At 48.8% G+C, this 25,357-nt stretch overlaps 1 protein-coding gene across 4 annotated transcripts in view; it reads left to right on the top strand.

Annotated features, from left to right (window-relative positions):
* Window positions 1-10,789: 10,789 nt before the first annotated feature.
* FEZ2 (fasciculation and elongation protein zeta 2) overlaps window positions 10,790-25,357 on the top strand; it is a 41,756-nt gene continuing 27,188 nt past the window's right edge. For 3 of the 4 annotated variants that reach the window (XR_009548890.1, XM_016187239.2, XM_016187238.2), the window contains exons 1-5: window positions 10,790-11,107; window positions 15,839-15,947; window positions 18,502-18,618; window positions 22,214-22,355; window positions 24,844-25,124. Coding sequence is in view for 3 of the 4 variants with exons in the window: in XM_016187239.2 (XP_016042725.1) it covers window positions 10,863-11,107; window positions 15,839-15,947; window positions 18,502-18,618; window positions 22,214-22,355; window positions 24,844-25,124 (894 nt within the window). In the remaining variant the exon portion in view is untranslated. The remainder of the gene's footprint in view (window positions 11,108-15,838; window positions 15,948-18,501; window positions 18,619-22,213; window positions 22,356-24,843; window positions 25,125-25,357) is intronic. The other variant, XM_060186864.1, reaches the window with a different exon arrangement.

Genomic DNA, 25,357 nt, shown 5'->3' with positions numbered 1-25,357 from the left:
TCTATAAATGAGCCCTCAAACACATTTCTATATACGTGTCTCTCACATTCTGGATGTTAATTTCTTTTTTTCTCTTCCTCTGGTTCAATGTCTGGGGCCTCTCAGATGCAGGATTCCACATATTCAGGAAACTTCCATTTTGTGTCTATTTTAGAGAGGACAAAGGCACACAGAGGAGAGACACCACAGCCCCACTCCACCACCAGAGTCCATGCAGTCTGATGTTTTTTTGTTTTTTTTTCCTCGTAAGCTGCTTTTGAATCAGCTGCTTAACTGTAACTTCCCTTTCTACACATAGGAGAAAGAAAAGCTGGTCTTTTCCTCTCGTGCTGTTTAAGGAGACATTTGTCTTCACAACAGTTAAGGTTTCAGGTTTCACAAGTTTCAGGTTCACAAGTCCTAAGTGACACCATCAGGGAAATGCATTTGATGATTGCCAATCTGGAACAGAAATGTTTCTCAGGTTCCTTGGATGAGCATAGACATGATGTGAAGCATCGGAAGGGCAACTGACACTTCTGGGGCCTCTCCTGGGGCCTCTTCAGGTCTCATGAAAAAAAAAAATGAATAAAAGATGTCTAGGAGGGAGAAATTTAGGCAAGCAAATGAAGACAAGCCTCATGGAAGACTGAAGAAAAAGATGAGGAAGTAGTTTAAAGAATTGTATTGATGGGTAAGCAGGAAGACAGCAACACAGAAAAGGTGAGAATGGCCTCACTAATGTGTCTTGGAACCCCATCTCCCCAGAGCCCTGCCCCACTAGGGAAAGATAGGAACAGGCTGGGGTATGGATCGACCTGTTCAAACACATATCCAGCAGAGAAGCAATGACAAAAGTCAGGCCTTCTACCTTCTGCACCCCATAGTGATCCTGGGTCCATACTCCCAGAAGGATAAAAAAATAGGAAAGCTTCGGATAACTGGGATATGCAACTCCGGTGGTGGGAATTGCATGAGTTGTGCCCCTCTTATCCCACAATCTTGTCAGTCATTATTAAATCACTAATAAAAAAAACTTGAAAAATAAGAAAATACAATGCAGAACTTGGACTGGGTTTGGTATATTTCATCAAACTAAAAGACTCTGGGGTGGGAGTGAGGGTTCACGTCCTGAAACATGATGGCAGAGGAGGACCTAGTGGGGGCTCCAGGACACATTGGTGGTGTCATCTGCCCAGGGAAGTCCGGTTGGCATCCTGGTAGCATCTGGAACCTGGTGGCCTCTCTCTAGAATCCCAGGTTGAAAGCTGCTTCCCTTTGGAGCTCACACCAAGTGTTGTCTTCAAGCTGCCATCTTGGCTCCACCCCATCCATCTTTTTTGTATCTGAAAAAAAGGAAGTTCAGAGCAGCGGGGGGGGGGGGGGGGGGACGACAGACCGGTAGCATCTAATGGTATCTTACATTTATTATTAAACCAGGTATTTTCAGATTGACATAGCAAGCAGTATAACAATACAATTATCCAAGATTATAAAGAACTCTCTGTGATTCCAAGAACTTCAAAGTCTAATTAAAAGTTTCAGGGGTTTAGATGAAAATAGTCCTCTAGGAAACCAGTTCTGAGTAAGTTTTAGTATGATTTCAAAAATAATTTTGCTTTAGGGGGCCAGATGGTGGTGCACTTGGTTGAGTGCATATGTTATAATAAGCAAGGACCCAGGTTTGAGAACAGGTTCTCCACCTGAAGGGGGAAAGCTTCACAAGTGGTGAAACAGTGCAGCAAGTGTCTCTCTGTCTCTCTCCCTCTCTATCTCCCCTACCCTCTCTATTTCTGGCTTTCTCTATTCAATAAATAAAGATAATTAAAGAATAAAAATAAAATAATAAAATATTTAAAAAATAATTTGTTTTAGGCATCTCCACCATTGTTCGCAAATGAGAAGCTGGGGACTTGGAATTTTATCTTTACTCTCCTGGTATAGTTTTGGAAGCTTTAAGTGCCATGTTTCCTTGAAGCAGACATTCGATTAAGGGATTTCATCTCACAGAATTACATGTTGTTTATTAGACACGGGAAATGGACCATGGCTTCCAGGATCATTTAATGTTAATTATTAAATGCACATCAAATGAACGACTGCTTCAGGGAGTACTAAAAGCAGATTCTTTAGCTTTGTGTCTCTTCACCTGTGAGAGAGTCTTTTAATATCGCTTTTAGATACAGAACAAATTTGGAAACAAATAGATCTTCAAGCAATTCACAGAAAGAAATTACACTGTATAAAGCATTCACAGTTACAGCAGAAGCTGGTGGCGCCTTCTGTGCTGGCAAGTCCGTCTTGACAGAACAAGGTTGATGTCATCAGCTCTCTCGTGCCTCAAGCTTCCTCAGGTGCTCGTAACAGAAGATTAACTGCCTAAAGACCTTGGCTCTTTTTATCTCATTTATGAAATATTATTCCTATAGGGGAGTGAAAGCTTCTCCAGACTGAGAGAATACAGAATTATCTCATGTCTTTCCCTCTTAACTTTTTTTTTTTTTTTTTTTGCCTCCAAGGTTATCACTGGTGTTCAGTACCTGCACTATGAATCCACTGCTCCTGGAGGCCATTTTCCCCCTTTTTGTTGCCCTTGTTGTTATACCTGTTGTTGTTGTTATTGGATAGGACAGAAAGAAACTGAGAGAGGAGAGGAAGATAGAGAGGGGAAGAGAAAGACAGACACCTGCAGACCGACCTGCTTCAACGCCCATGGGGAGCTGGAGGCTCGAACTGGGATTCTTACGCCAGTCCTTGCACTTTGCTCCAAGTGTGCTTAACCCACAGTGCTACTTCCCTACCCCCCCACCCCTTATATTTTTGTTAAGAAGTGTCTATGCTTAGAGAGCTGGGAAGTTAAGTCTTGTGGACAAAGTAGATTCAAGGGGACTAGGTGGTGGTGCATCTGGTAGAGGGCACACTTTACAGTGCACAAAGACCCGTGTTCAAGCCCTGGTCCCCACCTGCAGGGGGCAAGCTTCAATAGTGACAAACAGTGTTGTAGGTATCTCTCTTTCTCCCTCTCTATCTTCCCCTTCCCTTTCAAATCTCTTTGTCTCTATACAAATTAAATTAAGTTAAATTAAAAACAAACCAAAACAAATTCAAAGAACATACAAGGGGTAGGGATCATTTCAGACACTTGTTGAGAAATGAAAATGGTATGTACTCAGTGAGGGAGGAAGCCCGTCATTTATCAAATAGCAACTAGTTAACAGGTTGAGAGAGACAATTAAGGTGTTTGGTGACTCAAGTCAAAACCTCTCACAGCAAAAGGTAACTTTATCCAGCTGGGACAATAGCTTAGTCAGTTAACACATGGCACCTGCTTACCTGAGGTCCTGGAGGTCTTGGCTTCAATTCCAGCACCAACATATGCTACAGCTGACAGTGCTCTGTGCTCTCCTCCTCCTCCTTTCTCTCTCTTTCAGATTTTTAAATTTAATTAATTTATTTTTATATTACAGAATTACATGTCGACAGAGGTTTGAATCCACACCATTCCCACCACCAGATTTCTGAATCTTTACTCTCCCCACTGCAATCCACCAGAGTTCCCCTAAGGTTGTAGACCTGGGTCAGCCATCTTCTCTACAACTTTCTGTCCACATTTATACATAGTTGCCCCTTCTTTTTCTGACTCAATCCTCTCTTCCCCTGTAAGCCCCTCATGACATCATAGCTACCTCCATATGTCCCTCTCCTTTTCCTTCTCTCTCTCTGGGTGCTGACGGAGCTGGAGTGCAGAGTCCTCTTATCTTCATCCTATCACTTCTCCCCCACTGGAAGTATGGATCAAGGTTGTTTATGGGGAGCAGAAAGTAGGAGTTCTGGCTTCTGTAGCTGCTTCTCCACTGAGCATGGGCATTGACAGGTCAATCCATACTCCCAGTTAGAGCTCTGGAGATGTGAGGGTCCAGGACACATTGGTGAAGTTGTCTGCTCAAAGAAGTCGGGATGGAGTAATGGTAGAATCTGCAATTTGGTGTCTGGAAGGTGGCATGACCGAAATTGAGACAAGATGGTTAATAAACAGGAACCAAAAAGTAGGATCAGAGCAGATGAGATTAGGGATTTTAGGGTAGAAGAAAGCTAGGAGAACCATTTTAGGCATATTCCTGGGGGCATACAACTATAGTACTTTTGCTTGAGTTCAGTAGCTAGCCTGAGGCTGGATAAGAATATTGTCTGAGAGAATGGTGTTAGAATGGAGAAAAGGGCTAGAAAGTTGGATTAGGGCAAGGAGTAGCATATATATATATATTCTGTGGCTAAAATTTCTCAGATTTTCTTAAAGGTAATCTTAACTCCTTTGCCTGAACTACACTTTCTCTCCAGCCCTTTACCCCACAGCTGTGGCATCCTCAGTCCTTTATACGTTTCATTAGCTAATACTCTGCACTCCTCACCCCTTATGATGAGATCGGAGACTTGGAAGACAAACCCCCCCCATCTCTGACTTATTTGAGCAGCTCCATTGTATTCTGACTGCAGCCATGAATTTTGGAGACTTTCCATTTATATGTCCCCACAAGATGTACAGGTGTATCTCCATTCTCCATACCCACTGCTGCTTGGTGTTTTCCTTGGTGGTTTAGGTGTCGATTAATTACCATTGTGGTGATGCCAGCTGATCTCACTCAGAGGTTAAGTTTGATTATACTGGGATACTACTGAGGCATTCGTGTTTGCCTGAACTGATATTTACTTATTGTTTCAGCTGGGTGCTGAAAGGAAACTGGAAAGCTTTGTGTAGGGCTGGCAGGGAGGGAGTGGGAAGCAACTAGGGTGCCCACACGCCCTTCCCCACCTTTGGCTGCATCTTAGCCAGATTAATTCCTTTTTATTTATTTATTTTTTAATTTTATTATATTTATTTATTTATTGGATAGAAACAGTCAGAAATCGAGAGGGAATGGGGAGATAGAGAGGATGAGAGACAGAGAGACACCTGCAGCACTGCTTCACCACCTGTGAAGCTTTCCCCCTGCTGGTGAGGACTGGGGGCTCAAACCTGAATCCTTGTGCATTGTAACGTGTGCTCAATCAGGTGTGCCACCACCCGGCCCCTGATTAATTCCTTCTTTAAAAAAATATTTTTAAATGCATTTAAAAATATTTTATTTATTTATTATATAGAGACAGAAATTGAGAGGGAAAGGGGAAAGAGAGAGAAAGACACCTGCAGCCCTGCTTCACCACTTGTGAAGCACTTCCCCCTAGCAGGTGGGGACCAGAAGCTTGAACTCTGACCTTTTTTTTATATATATATAAAAAGGAAACATTGTCAAAACCATAGGATAAGAGGGGTACAACTCCACACAATTCCCATCACCAGAACTTCATATCCCATCCCCTCCCCTGATAACTTTCCTACTCTTTAACCCTCTGGAAGTACAGACTCAAGGTCGTTGTGGGGTGCAGAAGGTGGAAGGTCCGGCTTCTGTAATTGCTTCCCCACTGAACATGGGCGTTGACTGGTCGATCCATACTCCCAGCCTCTCTCTCTCTTTCCCTACTAGGGTGGGGCTCTGGGGAAGCGGAGCTCCAGGACATATAGGTGGGTTTGCCTGTTCAGGGAAGTCTGGTCGGCATCCTGCTAGCATTTGGAACCTGGTGGCTGAAAAGAGAGTTGACAGACAAAGCCAAACAAATTGTTGAACAATCATGAACTTAAAGGCAGGAATAGTGCAGATGAAGAGTTGGGGGGGTCTCCATTTTATAGATAGCTAGTAGGCATATTTGAACTCTCATCTTTATACATCAAAACATGTGTGCTCAACCTTTCAACCAGGTATGCCACCACCTGGCCCTTAGATTCCTTCCTTTCTCTCTACACCAGAGCACTGCTCAGCTCTGGCTTATGATGTAGCTGGGGATTGAACCTGGGACAGCAGATGCCTCTGACTTGAATGTCTTTTTGCATAGCCCTTATGCTATCTCCTCTGCCCTTGGCCAGATTTCAATGGTGATCCAATCACTTAAAAATAAGACCATTCTGGGGGTCCAGCGGTAATGCAGTGGGTTAAGTGCATGTGGCACGAAGTGCAGTGACCCACCCTAAGGATCCCGGTTTGAGCCCTGGCTTCCCATCTGCAGGGGAGTCGCTTCACAGGCAGTGAAGCAGGTCTGCAGGTGTCTGTCTTTCTCTCCTACTCTCTGTCTTCCCTTCCTCTCTCCATTTCTCTTTGTCCTAGCCAACAATGGTGCCATCAATGACAACACTAATAAGGACAACAATAAAAAAGGGCAACAAAAGGGAAAATAAATAAATATTTAAAAATATATGAGACCATTCTCATTTTCAGGTAGTAAGAAGTGTGACTTAGTGTCAACAGTCAGCTAGCGTCTTACTTGTTGTCAACACTTCTGCCCAGCTCAGACTAGGGAGCCTGTGGGGGTGGGGGAGGGGTGGGGGGGTTGACCTACTCTTTCAGTCTGTGTTTCCTCCTCCCACTCCTTGCAAACACCTTCCCTCTTCCCCAACACTGCTGGCTTGTTTCAGTGGAACGCCCCCTGAAGTTGACTCAAGTCTGTCTGGAGGGTTCACTTAGCTCACAGTGAGAAATCATTCATCACAACCCTCCCCAAAGCAGTAAATGCTGAGGAGTGGTGCCCAAGGGCAGCATTTGCTTACCCAGACTTGACTCAGCCTGTGCCCGGCATTGTTGGGATCTCCCCCCACCCCATCACCATCCATGTCTGGTCTCCCAGGCTGCTTCTGCCTGGTGAAGGTCCTGACCTGCTCAGTGAAACTGGGAGTGATTGGAATGAAACAGCCATCACTAATCAAGGGTAGACTGTGATCTTTGACTGCTTAGAAGTTCCTTAAATTTTTAAGAAACAGAGATAAATTAGAAAGAACCAGTTCGGGAGCCGGGCTGTAGCGCAGCGGGTTAAGCGCAGGTGGCACAAAGCACAAGGACAGGCACAAGGATCCCGGTTTGAACCCCGGCTCCCCACCTGCAGGGGAGTCGCTTCACAGGCGGTGAAGCAGGTCTGCAGGTGTCTATCTTTCTCTCCTCCTCTCTGTCTTCCCCTCCTCTCTCCATTTCTCTCTGTTCTATCCAACAACGACAACAACAATAATAACTACAACAATAAAAACAACAAGGGCAACAAAAGGGAATAAATAAATAAAATAAATAAAAAAAAAGAAAGAACCGGTTCTCTCTCCCTCCCTTCTTTCCTTATTCCTTCCTCTCTTCTCTCTCTTCTTTTCTTCCTCTCTTCCTTCTTCCCTTACCCTTCCTTCCTTCCTTTCTTCCTCCCTTCCTTTCTCTTTTGTTCTTCTTTTTTTTTTGCAATAGTTTGTACATGCATAACATTTCTCAGTTTTTTTTATAACGTTACAAATTCCCTTCCTTCCTTCCTTCCTTCCTTCCTCTCTCTCTCTCGCTCTTTCTTCTTTCTTTCTTTCTTTCTTTCTTTCTTTCTTTCTTTCTCTCTTTCTCTCTTTCTATCCTTCAGAGCACTGCTCAGTTCTGGCAATGGTGGCAAAATTGACCCTGAGGCCTCCAACCCTCAGATCTATTGTGGAAACCACTGTGTTATTTCCACAGCTCTCTTTCCTCCCTTCTCATTTCCTTCTCCCTCTCTCTCTCTCTCTCTCTCTCTCTCTCTCTCTCTCTCTGTCTCTCTCATCTATCAGTCCTCCTTCCTCCTTTCTTCTACTTTGCTTTCTCCCATCCTTTATTTCTGTAAACAAACTTTCCTTAATTCCTTGGGTCAACATAAGGATTCCTCAGTTCTTTTTACTCTTGTTTCACCAGCTCCATGTCACAACCTCCCCCACACTGTCACTGAATGAGCCCAGCTGCCAGCCTTGCACCGTTATTTAAATACACACTCATCACTGTCTTATTGTTGCTTTAGAATGCTTTCAGCCTTTACTACATGATACTTCGACAACCAGAAGTTTTCTGTTCTTGTATCCAGTAGTTTCTTTCTTTTCTTTTCTTTTCTTTTTTTGCAGTTCTTATACTTTCTGATTATACCCTTAGTTGGTTTATACATTGAGTAGTCTACTTTTCCATTTTTTTGCCACTCAAATTTCCACCATGATGTGCTATGTACGTGCAAACTGTAAATACATTGTTTCTATCTTAAAGGATGGATATGAACATAATACTCAAGGGCTATGAAGATTTTTTTGAAAAACATCTCTATCTTCATTTCCCCACTTTGAATCAGTTGCTGGGCATTAATTAATTCTATACGCTGACTTTGCTAAATACATGAAGTGAGCAAACATGTTTACATACATTTTTATCTGCCTTCTAGGGGTTGGGACAGAAGAACTGAGACAGGAGGAGCTGAGGGAACTGATTCTGACCCAGGAACATGGATTGTTGAGCACCTCATCTCTGAAAGTGGGGCTGGTGGGGACCTTGTGGTCAGGAGATACCAAGTGAGAGGGTTTAGGGACTAGACCCCAAGACATGGATTCTCTAAAGCAGTGGTGATCCGGACCCAGTTGAATTCCAAGAGGAAATGGGGCCACACTAGCTTAGAAGGCGCTCTTCTACTGAGGATCCTAGACTCCAGAGCATCTTATAGTTCTTGGTCCAACACGGGTAGAGAGACATGCCAGAGGCAGGGCAGAGACGTGTGGCTGGGCCGTCATTTCACCTGGTGGCAGACATCCCCTCAGCTTGGTTTCCTCCCAAGCACCTTCCCTGGGAGGCCTTGCACAGACAGTGTGGAGTGCTCAGGCTGGCATGGGGGTGCAGAGAGAAAGTGATAACAATAGGGTTCCGTCAAGTCTTGTGTCCACACTGGTGTACCCAAAGTGACTGGTGGTGACACTAGGGGCAGTGCATGGGATTACGAACACCAGGGAAGGGTTTGGCTGAAGCAAACATCTGAGACCATTGGCTTTAACTCAGTAACAATTTATTTGCACGCATAGGAAACATGACCTTGTTGGAGGGTGGGGCAGTGGCACGTATAGTACAAAGTGCAAACCCACACAAGGATCCCTCAGCTCCCCACCTGCAAGGGGGTTCCTTCTCTCCCTCTCTAACTCACCTTCCCTCTTAATTTCTCTCTGTTCTATCAAAAAAAAATGGAGAAAAGGTCTGCCAGGAGCAGTGGATTCATAGTGCTAGCACTAAGCCCCAGCAATAACCCTGGAGGCAAAAAAAAAAATTGTTGGTTTGGGCTCTAGGAGAAATTTCCATTCACACACACACACACACACACACACACACACACACACACACACACGAAGATGCAGATCAGGGGATGGGCTGTACACCTGGTTAAGCATACAGGTTATTATGTGCAAGAACCTGGGTTTGAGCTACCACTCCCCACCTGTGTGTGGGGGACTTCAGGAGCAGTGAACCCCCATTACTCCTCTCCAAACTTTCCTCCTTTTGGCAAATAGACTCTAGATCTATTGAACACAGTAACCCCCTGTTCATAGCATTTTTGCATGTGACAGAAGCCTTTTTTCCTGGTAAGACTCACCGCCATGTATAGAGACAAGCAAGGGTTAAATTCTTAGCTGAAGAAAAATGTAGTTGGTGGCAATCTTCTCCCTCCTTCCAGCATAAACAGGGCTTTCTACTGCTGTCACCAAAGTGGCCTTGGTTGGTGGCCTTAGAATCTGCTACCTCTGCCCAAGAGTCTGCTGATAACCCAAACAAATGGTACTCTCTGTATACAAAAAAATCATCTGTTATGCTTGTTGTTGTGAGTTACAATGAGAAAGTTGGTAACTGTATAAAAGGGAAGGCGCCATTGTATTTGGTCGGGGACCAGTCTTTTGTGGACACGGAGTCCTGCTGGGTCTACTGGCATAGTAAACACTGCTTCCCTCATTACAGCCTTCCTGCATTAAAGTGTGTCCTGTCACTGTGCCTGAAAATTCGGTAACAGTATTGGTTATATAACTCTCATTTCAGGTATTCCAAGTGCTTTGCAAATATTAACTCATGCAATCATGCATCTTGGTATATTCAGAGGGTCCAGTCCCTGGTATAGATCGGAGGAGGTATAAGATCATTGCAAAATAGATTTCAGGGCTTTTTCAGCACTTCCAAAGACTCTGGTTGTTGCTCGGTCCGGGAGTTGTAAGAGAAGATGTGAGGTTGCATGCAGGAATCCTGTGAAGAGGGGATTTAGGGGGTAATGGAGCCCCTCCCTGCCGCTCCCAGGACCCTTCCTAGCCCAGCAGGGAGGGGCGCCACACCAGCAGGGCTGTGTTCACTCCTAAAGCCTGACTCAGCCAGCCTCCCTGCCCTCCTCCGCCTTTCCCCCAGGCCTCCTTCCTGTGCCCTGTTGTTCCGGGAAGAACTCAGGGCAGATCGCAGTGTCCTCTCACCTCCAGGGTGACCTGGATCCTGTGTCATGTCCCCTGCAGGGTGACCTGGGTCCTGATCTGTCACCTCGGGGTCACCCAGGGTTAAAGCCCTGGTCGCAATCACAGTGGGGGGCCCCCCTCCCGCTGAGGGCGCTAGGTAGAAGCCTGGAGGAGGGGTGCTGAGGCCTGGACTATGGCTGTGAGGTTGGCTTTTCCGAATGGGACAACGGAAAACGTGCTACCCGTCGCCCAGAGGGTGTGATCTAGGATAAAGGGCGTGGTCAGGGGGCGTGACCAACATGGGGGGGGCCCAGCCACATTCCCAGGCCTATGGCCTGGGCGGGGCCAGATGGGTGGGGGCGGATATGTGGGCGGGGAGGGGGCGGGGTCTGTCGCCAGGCCTAGGATGCGTGGGAGGCCGGCAGGACAGCCTTAGGGGGCGTGGCCCTGTTCTCGGGGCGTGTCCGGGGCGTTACCAGAGACGTGACGGGCATGTCATGGGCGTGTCCGGGGCGTGGCTTTCTTGTCGTGGTTGTGTCACTCCGGGGCTCCGGGCGGGCGGAGTCGCTCCGCGATGGCGGCGGACGGGGACTGGCAGGATTTCTACGAGTTCCAGGAGCCGGCGCGGAGTCCCCCGGACCCGGAGCGCCGCCCCGCGAGCCCCGAGGATGGGCCGGGCCCAGGCGGCGGCTTCCGCGCGCTGGCCTGCAGTCTGGAGGAGCAACTGAGCCTGTGCTTCCGCCCCGCCGCGCCCGCCGCTGAGCACCCCCGGGCGGCAGTGCGGCCCATCAGCGAGCGCGGCCTGCTGCAGGGGGACGAGTGAGTGCGGGGTTTGGGGGTGCTTGGGTCCTGCTGCAGGAGGATGAGTGAGTGCGGGGTTTGGCCGTGCTTGGGTCCTGCTGTAGGAGAACAAGTGATTGCGGGGTTTTGGGGTGCTGGGGGCCTTCTGCAAAAGGATGGGTGAGTGCGGGGTTTGGGGGTGCTGGGGGCCTTCTGCAAAGGGATGGGTGAGTGCGGGGTTTGGGGGTGCTGGGGCCTGCTGCAGGGGGATAGGTGATTGCGGGGTTTAGGAGGTTGGGGGGCCTGCGGTAGGGGAACGAATTAGTGTGGGTGGTGGTGATCTGGAGGGCCTGCTGCTGAGGCCCAGTGAGGGCGGGCAGAGGGGGGTATACTAATGTTGGGGGACCCTGGGAGAGGGTTGGGGTGGGTGTGTTTAAGGGATGCGAGCAGCATCTCCCTTTCTGGGCCTCTTTACTACTGGCGGGACAGGGTCCGCCCCCTCTAACCTCTGAAGTGTTCTCAGGCCACCCCAGTACCTTGTTCCCAGCTCTCTGCCGCCCCCTCTGCACCCCACTCCTCCCTAAGCCCCTGGTACCAGCAGCCCCTCCATCTGCCCTCCATCCCTTCCCCCCTTCTCCTAGTTTTCCGCACTCCTAAACCATCAATCTCTTACTGGAATCCCATTGGACCTGGTGGGGTTTAGCGTGTGTGTAGGGGTGGCGTGGGGTGGGGTGGGCTACGGATTGGTTTTACAAAGTGTCTGTCCAGGCCTACAGATGCTCCTATGAAAAATGCAGGCTGTTGAGAAGGTGTGTGTGTGTGGGGGGGGCTGCAGGAAAGGTGGACACCCCCTCCTCCCGCTGGACTTCTGGGCTGGCCTGGGAGGGCTCCAGGCTCTGGGGCTCAGGCCAAGGACAGCAGGTCAATGGCACCAACTTGGGAGTAACAATTATGTCTCTTTGGCTGTATATAGTATATATACATATATGCACATATGCATGGTGTCACATTTATGTATATTATATAGACATGTAGATTGAGATATATGAAGATACATTTATAAATAAATATATACTGTGAATCAGTTGGAGTCAGGACAGTCAGGGCTTTAAATTCTGTTTGTTAGATATTTAGGTTTATCAACAATATTTATGTTTACTAGTTTCTTTTCCTATTTTAAAAACAGCTTATTTTAAAAACATTATATTTATTTATTGGATTGTGACTGAAAGACATCAAAAGGGAAGGAGGAGATAGAAAGGGAGAGAGAGAAAGAGAGAGTCCTGCAACATGGCTTTACCCCTCCTGAAGCTTCCACTCTACAGGGAGCTTGAACCGGGGTCTTCAAGTATGGTAATTTCTGCTTTGTTGATTGTGCTATCACCTCGCCCCTGCTTACTGATTTCTTAAAACAGGTCATTGGCTTGTGCACAGCTAGTTCCATGTCCCTGGTGCTGTTTTGATTGTGCTGTCTGGAATCTTAGGTTGATAAAAAACTTTAAAAAGAATCTGTGGCTCTTGGACTGGCAGGCTAGCTCACCTGGAGAGTACACTGCTTTGCCATGTGCCCAACCCTGGTTTGAGACTCTCTCCACCTCAGTGGAGGAAGTTTTGTGGCGGTGGTGTCTTTCCCTTTTCCTCTCTGTTTCTCTATCTGAAAAAGAAAGTTGGCCTGGAGCAGTGAAACCCTGATGGGTAGAAAAACAAACAAACACCCACAACTCCCATGATAGCTTGTGGCCCTCACTGTTTGGTAGTGGTGCTCTCACATCACTGGGTCCTGTCAGGGACTGGGCAGGTGTCCATGCTGTGTACCTTGTCTTTCTGTGGGACTGTCTGACTGTCTGTCTGTCTGTTGTACATATATATCTCTCTCTGCTGCCTCTCTCCTGGTAGTGAAGTATTTCTGGGATGTTGCCTTGCCCAGGGTAACTTATTTCAAGCCTGGGTTGTGGGTTAGGTTCCTGTGGGCTGTGCTTCTCTGCCGAGCTTCCCCCTGAGATGGCATCAAGTGCATCATGGGTAGAAGTTAAAATTCACACTGCCTTGAGTCAGGTTGATTTAGAGGCTGTAAATTGCTATACACGTGTATTTTCATGATGGGATATCCTGGGGCTGTGCAGGCCTCAGACCTACTTGACGAGCCGTCCTCCGTCTGTCCCCAGCTGGACATGATGCTTTCTGAGAAGTATGGAGGAATTCTGTGGTCTTGGCTGGAAAATTCTAGAAGTCTGTTAGTGCTACCACCACTAAGTGCTACCATCCAATTCCTTCCTCAGCAGGCCTGACCTTGGTGAGGCTAGAAGTTTGTTCAGGGTGCCTCTCCTTTTTAAGCTCACATTTGCCAAGCCACGGCTTCCAGGGGGAGTGTCCTGGTTAGTGTGTCCTGTGACTGCCACCGTTGGGAGGGTGCCAGCAAGATTGAGAGGGCTGGGGAGCTAGTCATTGTTTGGGGATCCTCCAGAAAACCAGAACCCCAGCAAGTTTTCTGTTTTCATGTGGGACAGTTGAGGGGAAGAGAGAAGTGAGAGCACCCACTTATAGTGCCAGGGATAGAGCCTGGAACCACAAGCATGCCAGTCCTGTGCGCTATCAGTTGAGTATCTCCCAGTTAAAAGTTTTCTTTTTTGTTTGTTTTATTGCGAACCAGGGTGATTACCACTGGGGCTTGGTGCTGGCCGTACCAAACCACTGGACCTGGTGGCTATTTTTTTTTTTTTTTTTACTATTTTATTTGATAGAACAGAGAAATTGAGAGGAAGTGAGGAGATAGAGAGGGGGAGGTATATATATAGAGAGAGACCTGTAGACCTGCTTCACCATTTCTGAAGTGTCCCTCCTGCATGTATGTACTTGAACCTGGGCCCTTCTACATGGTGACATGTTCACTCAACCAAGTGCACCACCACCTGACCCCAAGTTTTTTTTGTTTTTTTTTTCCTTTTTTGTGGCATTAGGGCTTCATGCCTCTGGGAATTGAGCACTCCTCAAGTTGGCATCTCCTCAAGAGAGCGAGCCAGAGAAAGAGGGGGAGATACCACTGTACCAGAGTTGCCCCTGTTGCCATGGTGCCTTCCATGTTGTACAGGGGCTTGAACCTGAGCTATCTCCCTAGCTCCTAAAATTTTTATTTGGGGGGGTGAGAGGGGGAGAGAAGGAAGAGAGAGAGAGAGGCAGAGAGGCCAGAATACCACCCTGGCCAGGTAGGGCATGGAATCCAGGTCTTGGGTATACAAGCTGTGTACTCTGTCTGCTGAGTCTGTTTCCCACCCCCCTCACCAGCCACCCCAACAAGCTGAACAGTCTAGAGTTGTCCCAACCCTTCATCCAGTTCAAGCAGATGGTTAGCATTTGAGGGTCTAATGAGTGCAGCAGAGAAGAGAAAGAACCAGAGGTTTGCAGGGAAAGTCACCAGCTTCTGGAGCTGCGGGAGTGAACATTTCCCTGGGGGCTAGTGGGCACCCTAAAGGTGGGCATCCCAACAGACATGGCATTGGGATTTGGCTCCTGGACTTGTGGCCACCTCCCTTTAGCTCCAGACCTCTCTGGCTGAGACCCTGCACCTGCCTCTGGGTCTCTGGGTGCTGAAGTGAGCGCTGTCATCTCTCAGGTTCCCCTGGAGGTGAAAAGCCCCGCCCACCCACTGGACTCCAAGGCTTGTTCACACTTGCAAATGTCACTCCCTTCTGCCTGTCCCCCCCCCCCCCATGCCTCCGATGTTTGCCTCTCTGGCCAGAGAGTCGCCCTTGGGTTTTGTTGGACATCACGGACCCCAGCCATGTCTCAGCTCGCACAGTGTCATGTCATGGCCTGCTGGCCCTGACCTCAGGGCATGGGGGGTCAGATCTGAATTTTGGTCATGATGCCTTGCTGTCTTCTGCAGCTCACTTGGCTCGGAGCTGAGAGCAGCCTCAGGGAGGGGCATCTGCACCCCCTCCCCCAGCCTCTCCTTGTTCAGAGGGGCAGGGACATGACACAGGCTCTCTGTTTCCTGACTTCTTAGGGAGCAGGGCCTTTTGCACCCCACCCTGTGTGCCTTCCAAATGCTCCTGGATGGCCAGGTGGGGTGACTGGAATATACAACCAAAAGCACGGCTCTTCTTGTGTGTTCTTGGCCTGGCACATAACAGAATAGGTCCTAAACCCTGGTCATTCATCACTCCGTGTTGTGGTCTGTCTACTAGGAAGTGACATTTTCTGTCTTATTATTACTTTTTTTTTGTAGTACTTCATGTGTAATTTCACTGCTTCCAGACCTACTTTTTAAATTCGTTTATATACATCTACTTTAACTAAGCATTAATATCATATACACAGAGACATATATTGAAGAAAAACAGAGACAGAGGAGTGAGGGAGAGACACCATAGTACTTGAGCTTTCCCTGGTGTCATGTGGCTCCCGTGTGGTGCCAGGGTTCAGCCTTCGGCTGTGCACATGGCAAGGTACAGGCCCCACCCAGAAATTGTCAGCAGGACGCAGTGTGGAGCAGGCTCTGGAAGCGTGGCTTGGGCTTGCTGTACTCTAGCTTTCTCCTCTGTGGACAGGACAGTTGTGCTTGTCCACACATGAGGTCCAGTGGGGAAGGGGATGGTCTGTGGCCACTGGGGGCTTCCATTGCACCCACCCTTCCCTCCGCCTGCCAAGCGTGCTTCTCCCCTCGCTCTCGCCCTTGCCTCTTCCCTACCCTCTTGGTGCTGGGTGTTTGTTTCATGACCTCTCAGGACACCAACCCTTAGTGACCTATATCCCCCTCCCCCCCGCCCCCAGGATCTGGAATGCCCTGACGGACAACTACGGCCACGTCATGCCCGTGGACTGGAAGTCCTCACACACCAGGGCCTTACACCTGCTCACGCTCAACCTCTCTGAGAAGGAGGTGAGTCCCCGCGTGGTCATGGGGCCTCTTGCTCATGGCAGCGGCTTCTCTTGCCACCTGGGCCCCACTGCCTTCAAAACCATGCAGAACCTCCCTCCACTCCCCTGGCATGCCCTCGCGTCCTGCCACCTGCCTGGGGCTCACTTCCACCAGCGCTTTCTCAGCTTCATGTGACGGAGTTCTGACATGGAGGTCCCCAGCCTTTGCTTTTTTTTTTTTTTCCTTGTTGTTGTTGTTGTTATTAATGATTGATGGTAGGTTTCAAGATTGTAAGATGACAGGGTCTAGTGTCCCATCACACCCACCAGCGTGTCCTGTGACAGCCACCGCTGGGAGGGAGCCAGCAGGACTGAGAGGGCTGGGGGGTTAGTCTGTGTTTGGGGATCCTCCAGAACACCAGAACCCCAGCAAGTTTTCTAATTTCTGGCTTTATTTCATGTGGGACAGTTGAGGGGAAGAGAGAAGTGAGAGCACCCACTTATAGTGCCAGGGATAGAGCCTGGAACCACAGGCATGCCAGTCCTGTGCGCTATCAGTTGAGTTATCTCCTAGTTAAAAGTCTGTTGGGATGCCCACCTTTAGGGTGCCCACTAGCCCCCAGGGAAATGTTCTCTCCCACAGCTCCAGAAGCTGGTGACTTTCCCTGCAAACCTCTGGTTCTTTCTCTTTGCTGCACTCATTTCCCACCCCCCTCACCAGCCATCTGCTTGAACTGAATGAAGGGTTGGGACAACTCTAGACTGTTCAGCTTGTTGGGATGGCTGGTGAGGGGGGTGGGAAACAGACTCAGCAGACAGAGTGCACAGCTTGTATACCCAAGACCTGGATTCCATGCCCTACCTGGCCAGGGTGGTATTCTGGCCACTCTCTCTCTCTCTCTCTCCCCCTCTCCCACCCCCTCAAATAAAAATTCGATTTTAGGAGCTAGGGAGATAGCTCAGGTTCAACACATGCACCACATGGAAGGCACCATGGCAACAGGGGCAGCTCTGGTACAGTGGTATCTCCCCCTCTTTCTCTGGCTCACTCTCTGAAGGAGAATGCCAACCCAGGAGTGCTTAAGTCCCAGAGACATGGTGGTCCCCACCCTCCCACCTCCCCAAGAGAACCACTAGAGTTTTCACAAGTCTTAGAAACATGTTTACTTCTGTTGGATTTTGCAAGTTCATGTGTATCAGCTCTCTAGATTCCACATGTGTGTGAAATCATCCAGTAGTTGTCTTTCTTCTCTTTACTTATTTCACTAAGCATAATCACCTCCAGTTCTATCCATTTTATCTCAAAGGACACAGTATCATCTTTTCTGATTGCAAAGTAATATTCCATGGAGTATATATGCTACGACTTCTTTAGCCCGTCATCTGTTGATGGGCATTTAGGCTGCTTCCACTCTTTGGCTGTTGTGAACAATGTAACTATGAACATATGTCCCTTCAGAGGTGGGGTTTGATAACATATTCACATTGATAGGTTATTCAAAGAAGTCGTAGGTTCAGTCCCCTGTACCACTATAAACCAGAGCTTATCAGTGCCCTGGTAAAAAACAAACAGACAAAACAACAACAACAACAAAAATTTTAGTGTATGTCCCTTCAAATTAGTATTTGGGTGGAGAGCCCCAGCCTTTCATGTGACCTGAGGATGCGTTGACTTCATGCATTTAATGCATTTTGGGCACTGGAATGCTGACCGAGTTCACTTTCCCACGAATGGGAGGGCAGGCTGTGCTGTCCAGAAACTGTATTCCTGTGAGCAGACACTTGTTCTGCTCTGGCAATTGGGGAGTCCCTTCCCCCAGCAGCCCTGAAAGATAAGCCTGTAGCTGGGTCATACCCCCACTGAGCCCCTTCTGGCCCCTCAGCCAGCCTTGCCAACTTTCTTCCTAGTGGGAAATCGTGTGTGTGTGTGTGTGTGTGTGTGTGTGTGTGTATGGTGGAGTGCAGGCACTGGGCAGTCAGTTGACTCCCTACTGCTCCCCTGGCTCTCCTCTCTCCTCTGCTCTGTGTTTCCCTCTTCTCCTCTCTCCTTTCTCCTCTGCATTCCTCTCTTCTTTGCATTCCTCTTCTCTCCCTCCTCTCCTCTCCTCCCCTCCCCTCTCTCCTCTATCCTTTCCCTTGCTCCCCCTGCTCTTCTGTGTTCCCCTTGCTCTTCTCTGCTCTCCCCTCCCCACCCATCCTCTCCCCTCCTTTCCATTCCTCTCCCCTGCTTTCCCCTCTGATCCCTTCCCTTTCCTTCCACTCTTTCCTCTGTTCTCTCCTCTCTCCCCCCTCCTGTCCCCCTCCCCTCCCCTCCTCTAGCCTCCCCTCCTCTCTCTCCCTCTGTCCCCTCCCCTGCTCTCCCCTCCTCTCCTCTCCCCTCCTATCCTTCCTTCTCCCCTCCTCTCCTCTCTGATCCCCCTCTCTCCTCTCCTCCCCTGCATTCCTCCCCTCTCTAAGTCCTGGGCTGGGCACTCAGACCTGCATGATGTTGTCCTTAGCCGAGCTCTCACTTTCCAGAAAGCTCTGGGTGTTCTGGCCTGCTTTGGTCAGTTCTGACAGGGTCTGTTTGTTTCCAGATGAGTGACAATCTTCTGTTTGACCCATCGGAGGAGGAGGAGCTGCGGGAACAGCTGGACATGCATTCCATCATCGTGTCCTGCATCAACGAGGAGCCCCTGGTCACCGCTGAGCAGGTGTGGGGGTTGGGGAAGGCCTCTTCTGAGCTATAAACGACATGTGGATGGAACCCGCCAGCTTTCCTGAGATCTCTGGCTGCGTCAGGGTTGACAGTAAATGCTTCCACAGAGCAATGGTGAAAGTTTTATAACAGCTGAGTCATGCTAATTATAAAGATTAAAGACAAATTTGTTTATTTGTTAAGACAGACAGAAACTGAGAAGGAAGGGAACACAGAAGGAGAAAGATAGAGACGCCTGCAGCCCTGTTTTACCACTCATGAGGCTCTTCCCCAGCAGGTGGGGACTAGGGACTTGAACCTGGGTCCTTATTCCTTCTAACACATGTGATAAACCAGGTACGTCATCACCCTGTCCCTAATAGCAGACTTATTTTAATATAGGCAACTTTTTTCCCCTTCTTTTTTGCAAAGGTTTATTTATTTATCTATTTTTTTGTGGCGCTAGAACCTCAGGGCTGCTTTTTTGTTTAAGTAGACAAAGGGAGTGAGAGACAGAGAGAGAGGTGGGGAGAGATATAACACAGCTTCTTCTGGTGCCTTAGCACCTTGCATGTGGTGCTGGGGCCTGAGCCTGGGTTGTGTGTATTGCTGTGTAGACGCTCTGTAGGTCCCGTGGCTGAGGCGATGTTCTAAGGTTAAGTGAGTCACCAAGGCAGGGGGCATTGCTTAGACGGAGCTTAGCAAGAAGACTGGGCTCTCCTGCTCTCTTCAGCTTCTGCTCTTTAAGATCCAGTGGCGTTGTGTCCCCCAGCCTCAGTCCTCACCGAAAGGAGAGGACACAACACAGCATGTGCCCCAGGGAGAAAGGAAGCTTCCTCCCCTAGAATGTGCCCCTCCCTGGCCACCTGAGTCAGCACTCCTGTGCTGTGTACTCTGCCCACTTCTCTTCTTCTGTCAAAATATGCCACAGCCTCTGCTCCCTGAATGAGGAGAGCCCTGGACAAGTCCACAGGGGAGAGAGATTATGGCAGGGTGGGGAGGAGGAGATGAAAAATGTGTCATTTAATCCTCCTTAGTCTTGTCTGTGACTCCCAAGTCTGGAGAGAGCTTGGTGCTTCAAAAAGCAAGACAATGGGGAGGAGGAAATGGATGTGTCAGGGAGAGCTGGCTGTCTCCTCAGGAATCAGCCCCGGCCCTGCGGCTGCTCCTACCTTTTCAGAGAGCAGCAGGACACTGTTTCCCCGAGGCCTGCTTGGAAAATCCCCTTCCTCACCCACCAAAGCTGCCTCCCTCTTCACTCTTTTTCCTCATTGCTTGGTGCCAGCTTTACAGGGGAGCTGGCCTGGGAATGCATGTTTCTAACAAGTTTTTTTTTTTTTTTTAGTACAAAAATTCTTTTTATAAATTGTTATCTATGACCACCTGTGGCCAGTAGTTTTTTATTCTTTAGGTCAGCTCCTTGCAGTACTTGCTAACTCTCCAGCAGAGACCCACAGACTTTCTTCTTCTTTTCCTTATTTAGGCCAATCCAGGGAAGTTTTTTTTTTCCCTTTTCTTTTTTCTATTTATTTTGTGATTCATATAGGTTACAAGATTGTAGGGTTACAGGGTTTAGTACCGCAAACAACCCCCACCAAAGTTGGCGGTGCAGAGTTCTGTGCCCTCCCCACCTTGCAAAGATACCCACGAGAGTTCTCACAGGTCTCAGAATCTGTGTCACCACCACCACCCCACACACACAGGGTCACGTATTCCACTTCTGTAGATTCCACAGATGAGTGAAACCATCTGGTAGCAGTCTTTCATCTCTTTACTTCTACTTTCCCCAAAGGACACGATATCACCTTTTTATATTGTTGTTATTATTTTACTGCTGAGTAGTATTCTCTGGAGTACTTTACCAGTCATCTGTCAAAGGGCAATTAGGCTGCCTCCACTCTCTGATTATTGTGGCCAATGTAATAATAGTCTTTGAACGTTTTTAAAAACTCTCAGGTCTGGCTTTTGCTAACCATTTCTGGGGTTTTCCTGAACATTCTCACATATTCTGTGTCTGTCCCCCCTACTGGAGTCTGGAGGAGGGGGGAAGGTCAAGCCTGAGCGCCTCCCAGCACGGCTCTGCTCTGCTGCCATCATCTCTGAGCTCCTCCCTTCTTTTTTTTTTTTTTAAACATTTCTTTTTTTTATTTTTAATTTTAATATTTATTTATTTTCCCTTTTGCTACCCTTGTTGTGGTTATTGATTTTGTTGTTGTCGGATAGGACAGAGAGAAATGGAGAGAGGAGGGGAAGACAGAGAAGGGGAGAGAAAGATAGACACCTGCAGATCTGCTTCACCGCCTGTGAAGTGACTTCCCTGCAGGTGGGGAGCCGGGGACTCAAACTGGGATCCTTACACCGGTCCTTGTGCTTTGCGCCATGTGCACTTAACCGCCTGACTCCCAAGCTCCTGCCTTCTAAGCAGCTTGTACCTAGGCCTTTGTTTTTGGCTGAGTCAATTTATGAACTTCCTTTTTTTTTTTTGCCAGTGAAGCAACATTGTGCTGCTATAGAGGCTGTTTCTTGCTGTAGCTTAATGTATATGACTTTTTTGTTGTTGTTTTGTTTCTACCACTAGGATTACCCCTGGGGGGGGGGCTATATGGCTCCTGGTGGGACGGCCGGTTTTTTCTTTTTTTTTCCTTCTAGATAGAGGGTGACAGAGAGATAGGCAAGAGGGACAGAGAGAGAAGAAGAAATGCTATAGTACTGTTCCACTGCTTGGGGAACTTCCTCTTCCTCCCCCCAGAGGCTCCTGTGTGGTGGCCCAGCCCTTGAATCCAGGTCCTCGTGCATGGTATTTGTAAGCCGTAACTCTGTCAGTGAGTCACCAGCTGGCCTCCAGTGCATAAGATCTTGATACTGATTTCTGTTAGGATGCCAGCTTGGTAAGGTGACTTGGGTTAGAGTGCTTTCACGTGGTCAAGGGGGCGTTTCTGTACCTGGCCTCTGGCTCTGGAGTGTCTGGAGTGGGTGGTGGGTGGTCTGTGTGTCTTGGCACCATTCTTGGACCCTGTGGCCTCTCTCAGCACCCACTGAGGCAGGACGGTCACAAGAAGGTGTATTCTGTTGGATTTTATGTCTGGTCTTTATGCTTTTTGCTTTGATAAGCCCTTTCCTCTCTCCCCTTCCCCCCTCCCTCCTTCCCTTCCTTCCTCCTTCCCTTCCTCCCTCCCTCCCATCCTTCCCTCTCTCCCTCCCTTTAGTCCTTCCTTTCTTTTCCTTCCTCCCTCCCTTCCTCCCTCCCTTCCTTCCTTCCTTCCTTTTTTGCTTTCCTTTCTTCTTTCTTTCTTTCTTTCTTTCTTTCTTTCTTTCTTTTTCTTTCTTCTTTCCTCCCTTCTTCTCCTTTTCTTTCTTTTAATTTATTTATGTTTTACCAGAGCATTACCCAGCTCTGGCTGATGGTGGTGCCAAGGACTGAATCTGCGACCTCAGAGCCTCGGCATGACAGTCATCCATCCGCATAACCACTATGCTGTCTCCCTGGCCCAGTCATGTCTTTTCTGATGATCATAGTCTGGTTTTGCATGACTCTGGCACACCGCTCAGTGCCACCCTGCCTGGGAATGTCCCAAGTCTACACAACTGATGGGGCCTGTCTGTCTGGGAAGGTGATTGAAGAGATTGAGGAGATGATGCAGGAGTCTCCGGACCTGGAGGATGATGAGACACCCATGCAGCCTGAACGCCTCTCCATGCTGTCCCAGGAGGTCCAGACTCTGAAGAGGTCAAGCACCAGCAGTTATGAAGAGAGTAAGAGACACCCCGCCACCCCAAAACACACACATACCCACCCTGCAGCCTGCTGCTTCCCAAGCACCTGGCCTGCCTGAGGCCCCAGCCCCTCCTGCCAGGCCAGGCCCTGCTTTCACTATGGCTGGCCACAGCCTGTGTGACCTGAGCTGCTGGAGGGCGGGCTGGGTTGGGCTGGCTGGACACCTGTTCTCACGGGTCCAGAAGTTTAGTGTTGGCTGGCAGGTTTTCTTCTTCTCCTTCTCCCCCTTCCCTTTCTCCTTCCCCTTCCCCTCCCCCTCCTCCTCCTTCTCCTTCTCCCCCTCCCTCCTCCTCCTTCTTTTCCTTTTCCTTCTTCTCCTCCTTATCCTTCTTCTTTTGCTACCAGTGTTATTGCTGGAACTCAGTACTGGCACTATGAATCCACTGCTCCCAGTGGCCCGCCCTTCCTTCCTTCCTTCCTTCCTTCCTTCCTTCCTTCCTTCCTCCCTCCCTCCCTCCCTCCCTTCCTTTCTTTTTTTCCTCTTTCTATTTTTATAGGTCAAAGAAATTGAGGGGGAAGGGGAAGATAAAGAGGGAAAGAGAAAGAGAGATATCTGCAGCCCTGCTTCACTGCTTGTGAAGCTTCTCCCCATCTGGTAGGGACTGAGGCTCAGCCTGGGCCCTTGCACATGGCAACATACATATTCTACCAGCCGAACCTCTGCTCTGTTCTCCTAATCTCTTCTATTTGAAAATGCAAAACTGGAGGGAGTGAACCCAGAGCCTCTTACATATGTGGTGCCGCAGCTGAGCAGCCTCCCTGGCCACATTTGTAAATTTATTTTTTTGAGAGAGGGAAGGGGAGAGAAAGAGAGGAGAGATATAATGGTACTGCTCCACTTCGCCTGGAGCTTCTGTGATGCTGTGTGTGTGCTGAGGCTTGAACCCAGGCCCTTGGGAAGGGAAAGGCGCCTGCTTTACCACCCAGCCATCTCCCAGCCTCCTAACCTTCTCCTCTTAGACAGGTGTCAGTCACACTGAACAATGGTCCATCCCAGTCGCTCCATTTAACTTTTCTCTCTAAAGACCTGGCCTTCAATCTGGTCACATCCCGAAATGCTGGAGGCAGGCTTCTTCCTGTCTCCCTCTTCTTACCTGAAGGACAACATGCAGAGGAAAATGGAAGTGGGGTTTCAGGAAGATTCTTCTTTCTTCCTGCCCAGCCACTGACAAGATCCAGACCTTCTGAAGCTGAGTCTTTTCAGACCGACCTCACTCTGCACAGCCCACCAGAGCCCTGCCATGGTGCTTGTGGTGCCTTTCCTTTTTTTTTTTTTTTTTTAATGATCCTTTTAAGACAAGGATTTAATTATCAATCTTTTTAAAAATATTTTATTTATTTTATCTTGTGAGAGAGGGAGAGAGAGACAGACAGACAGGGAGGGAGAGAGGGAGAGAAAGAGAGAGACAGAGACAGAGAGAGACAGAGACAGAGAGAGAGAGAGAGAGAGAGAGAGAGAGAGAGAGAAAGAAGCACCAGAGCACTGCTCAGTTCTGGCTCATGGTAGTGTGGGGGATTGAACCTTCCGAGACTCAGGCATGAGAGTCTCTTTCTATAACCATTATGCTATCTACCCCCATACCTATCAATCTTTTTCTTAAACATTTAGTTTTAGATATATATGTTTATTTTTTATTTACTTATTTATCTTTTGCTAGAGCACAGTTAAGTTTTGGTTTATGGATGTGGTTTTTGTTTATGGATGAGACCTCCAAACCTCAGGTATTAGAGTCTGTTGTGTGCTCAGTGGCCCTAGGTGTGTGTGTGTGTGTGTATTTGTTTGATAGAGACAGAAATGAGAGGGAAGGGAGCTATAGGGGGAGACGGAGAGAGAAAGGCAGAAAGATAGAAAGACATAGAGCAAGAGACCTGTAGATATGCTTCCCAGCTTAGGAAGCTTCTCTTCTACAGGTAGGGACCAGAGGCTTGAACCCTTGATCATTGTGCATTATGATGTGTGGGCTCAACCAGGTACACCACTGCCTCACCCCCAACCCCACCAGTCTTTATTTTCAGGAGAGAAAGAGAGGGGGAGAGGGGGAGATGGCGTGTCAGTCTAGAGTATAGTTTAGCTCTGGCATGAGGTGGTGCTGGGGACTGAACCTGGGAGCCCTGGGCCCTCGGGCAGGCAAGTCCTATGCTCTGACACTGACCGCTGATCCTTCTTGTGGCTTCTTGTGAGCAGGTGGTTTCTGTGCTCGCTCTGCTTTTGGCTTGATTCTTCTCCTGGAACCAGGCTTTTGGTCTCCATGGAGCTACAGTTGGCTCCTGCTGGGTTCTGACAGGTAAAATGCCTCCTTGGTTTTCTCAGGGAGGTCTCTGTGCCCAGTGCCCAGCAATAAGACCTGCCCAGAAGGTCCCAGGTGGCATAGTTGCCTAGACTGCAACTTAGGGGTGCCCCGGTGGGGGCCGTGTCACCTGGCCCCAGCTGGTCTCAGCTGGGCTGTGCTGTGCTCTCGGCCGCAGGGGTGAAGCGACTGCCCAGCTCGGAGCTGAATGAGCTGCTGGAGGAGATTGAGGCCGCCATCAAAGACTTCTCAGAGGAGCTGGTACAGCAGCTGGCCCTGCGGGACGAGCTGGAATTCGAGAAGGAGGTGAAGAACAGCTTCATCTCCATCCTCATCGAAGTGCAGAATAAGCAGAAGGAGCACAGAGAGTCGACCAAGAAGAAGAAGAAGCTCAAGAATGGCGGCAGCCAGAATGGCGGCCCGAATGGGAAGAGCGAGAGAGGCCACATGCCGGGCACGGTGAGGGGGGCTGGTGGGGGGCACTCCGACAGACAGATGGACTATGGTGGGCTTCTCACTGAGGGCCCTGTGCAGAAATGCTGCTGTGCTCAGGTTTCTCCTGAATGGTGCTCTCTAGTGAGGATTCTGGTGGGGATCTAGAGAGTTCTGTGCTGCAGCATTTGGGGCCACAGGGGCTGGGAGTGGGGTGCCCTGATATCTTCAGAGAAGCCCCAGAATGAGCTCATTTCAAC

This window comes from Erinaceus europaeus, chromosome 3, assembly GCF_950295315.1.
Source record: "Erinaceus europaeus chromosome 3, mEriEur2.1, whole genome shotgun sequence".
NCBI classification, from domain to species: Eukaryota; Metazoa; Chordata; class Mammalia; order Eulipotyphla; family Erinaceidae; genus Erinaceus; species Erinaceus europaeus.
This window is presented reverse-complemented; position numbering and strand designations above follow the sequence as displayed.